This window comes from Mandrillus leucophaeus, unplaced genomic scaffold (assembly GCF_000951045.1).
Source record: "Mandrillus leucophaeus isolate KB7577 unplaced genomic scaffold, Mleu.le_1.0 Scaffold11, whole genome shotgun sequence".
Lineage (NCBI taxonomy): Eukaryota > Metazoa > Chordata > Mammalia > Primates > Cercopithecidae > Mandrillus > Mandrillus leucophaeus.
Genome location: NW_012099209.1, coordinates 670,151 through 672,494, shown reverse-complemented (window position 1 = coordinate 672,494; position 2,344 = coordinate 670,151). Strand labels below are relative to the sequence as shown.

At 57.4% G+C, this 2,344-nt stretch overlaps 1 protein-coding gene across 1 annotated transcript in view; it reads left to right on the top strand.

The window, feature by feature from the left end:
• Positions 1 to 2,344, top strand: part of CPAMD8 (C3 and PZP-like, alpha-2-macroglobulin domain containing 8) — a 126,694-nt gene that overhangs the window by 96,540 nt on the left and 27,810 nt on the right. Inside the window, 1 exon segment of the mRNA XM_011989940.1 lies at positions 1,155 to 1,236. Within this exon segment, the coding sequence (XP_011845330.1) occupies positions 1,155 to 1,236 (82 nt within the window).

The following is a 2,344-nucleotide window of genomic DNA, read 5'->3' as shown; positions in this document are numbered from 1 at the left end:
GCAGGAAAGCCACACTCCCAGCCCAGCCTTGGAGGCCCTTGTGGCCCACCGGCCTCTCGCCATACCCCCTCGTTCCCTGCTCCATTCCCTGCCCCCAGCACCTCCAGTTCTCTGAGCTTCCCAAGCTCCTGTCCCAGCAGGTGGAGCAGCCCCCACACCTGGGGACAGAGGGTGCTGCCCCAAGATGGTGGTTTCGCTGACCTCCTGGGAGTGACTGAAGGCCAGTGTGTGACCAGTAGTCACAAAGGGGCTGTGTCAGTAAACGAGACGAATGAGTTGGAGGTTACAGCCACCCTAGATGTGGTGTGAGGCTGTTTCAGGTACCTCAGATGTGGTGTGAGGTCGTTCCAAGGATCCCCAGTGTGGTGTGGAGCAGTTTCAGGGACCCCCGATGTGGTATAGGGCAGTTTCAAGGACCCCAGATGTGGTGTGGGGCAGTTTCAAGAAACCCGGATGTGGTGTGGAGCAGTTTCAGGGATCCTAGATGTGGTGTGGGGCAGTTTTAGGTACCCCGGATGTGGTGTGTAGTTTCAGGGACCCCAGATGTGGTGTGGGGCAGTTTCAAGAACCCCAGATGTGTGGAGCAGTTTCAGGGACCCCAGATGTGGTATGAGACAGTTTCAAGAACCCCAGATGTGGTGTGGGGCAGTTTCAGGGACCCCAGATGTGGTGTGGGGCAGTTTCAAGAACCCCAGATGTGGTGTGGAGCAGTTTGAGTCCAAACTTATCATTGCACACTTGGAGGGCCCCCGTCCCCAGCTTTCTGTCCAGACCCTACGGTCCACTGGCTCTATATGTCACCCCCAGATGTAGTGTGGAGCAGTTTCGGGGACTCCAGATGTGGTATGAGACAGTTTCAAGAACCCCAGATGTGGTGTGGGTCACTTTCAGGGACCCCAGATGTGACATGGGGCAGTTTCAGTGAGCCCAGTTTCAAGAACCCCACATGTGGTATGGGGAAGTTTCAGGGACCCCAGATGTGGGTGTATGGCAGTTTCAAGGACTCCAGATGTGATTCGAGGCAATTCCAGGGACCCCACATGTGGTGTGGCTTCGGAGGTCCGGGGTGGGGGGTGGCAGAGCGGTGTAGGTCCCCGGGGTGGGCCTGGGCCAGGCCACTCCACAGGACAGGATCCTCTGTGCTTGCCCCGCAGGCTACCAGCGCCAGCTGACCTACAAGCGCCAGGATGGCTCCTACAGCGCGTTTGGGGAGCGGGACGCATCGGGGAGCATGTGGTGAGTCCCCACCGCCCCGGACACGGCCTCTGAGGCTCCCCGCCTGATGCCACAGCCTCATATCCAATGCAGTGTGGCCAGATCACTTGGCGCCTGATCCCCAGATGACAGGGAACACAGCTGGGAAGTAAAGACTGTGGTGGTCCCAGCTCCAGGGACGGAGGCTGGGGCTTGGGGCTTGGGGCCAGTGCAGAGCTGGTGATTTTAACTGTTCCTCTTTCTGCTGTTGTTACCATGGTGAGCAGGACCCCATGCCCTGCTCTCTGGCCCCTTGGGAGTGAGCCCTGGATGCCCTGGGCTTCCTCAAGCTCCCAGGACCCAGGAATAGCGGTGACTAGAGCAGGAGGAGATGGCAGGGCAAAGGGGTCAGAGGCCAGACCAGTGCCTCGAGGCTGGCGTGTGCTGTCTGCAGGAGAAGCCTGGGATCTTGTTTCTGTGGTAACTGCAGGAAGGTGATCAGGGCAGGGAGGGTCCCTAGGAGGCCGGGCACACCTGGATCTTGTTTTCCTGGGATCCTCAGGCTACTGCAGTTCTTGGCATCATCATGGGGTTCACCTGAGACTGTGGGTGACCTTCCAACTTCTGTGCCCATCACCAGACTCCTCCTCAGAGATTGCCACCCTGGTAGTGCCGAGAGCAGCTGTGAGCATAGAAACTGCCCTGTTTTTAGTCCAACGGCGTGTCCACTGCACAGTTGCAGTGCCAGAACCCAGGGAGCGGGGACATGTGGCTGATTACTTCCTGCCATGGGCAGCATCACTTACCCAGCTCCAGAGGGGCCCAGGGTTGGTGACACACCCAGCATCCCCCAGCCCCAGCAGCTCATCCACACTGTCCCAGCTCTAGTCCCAGGGCCCTGCCTTGCTGACAACTGATAATGCAAGGCCCTGTGCAAGATGCAATAGTTATCCACTGCTGTGTAACAAGTGACCCCTAAATGTAGCCATTTAAAACAACAAACATGTATTATCTCTATTTATTATGTACTAATTCTTATGGAATTAAGGAGCAGCTTAGCTGGGTGTTTCTGCCTGGGGATGTTTGTTGGGGTTGCAGTCAAGGTGTTGGCTGTTGCTGCCTTCATCTGAAGGCTCAACTGGGGCTGGAA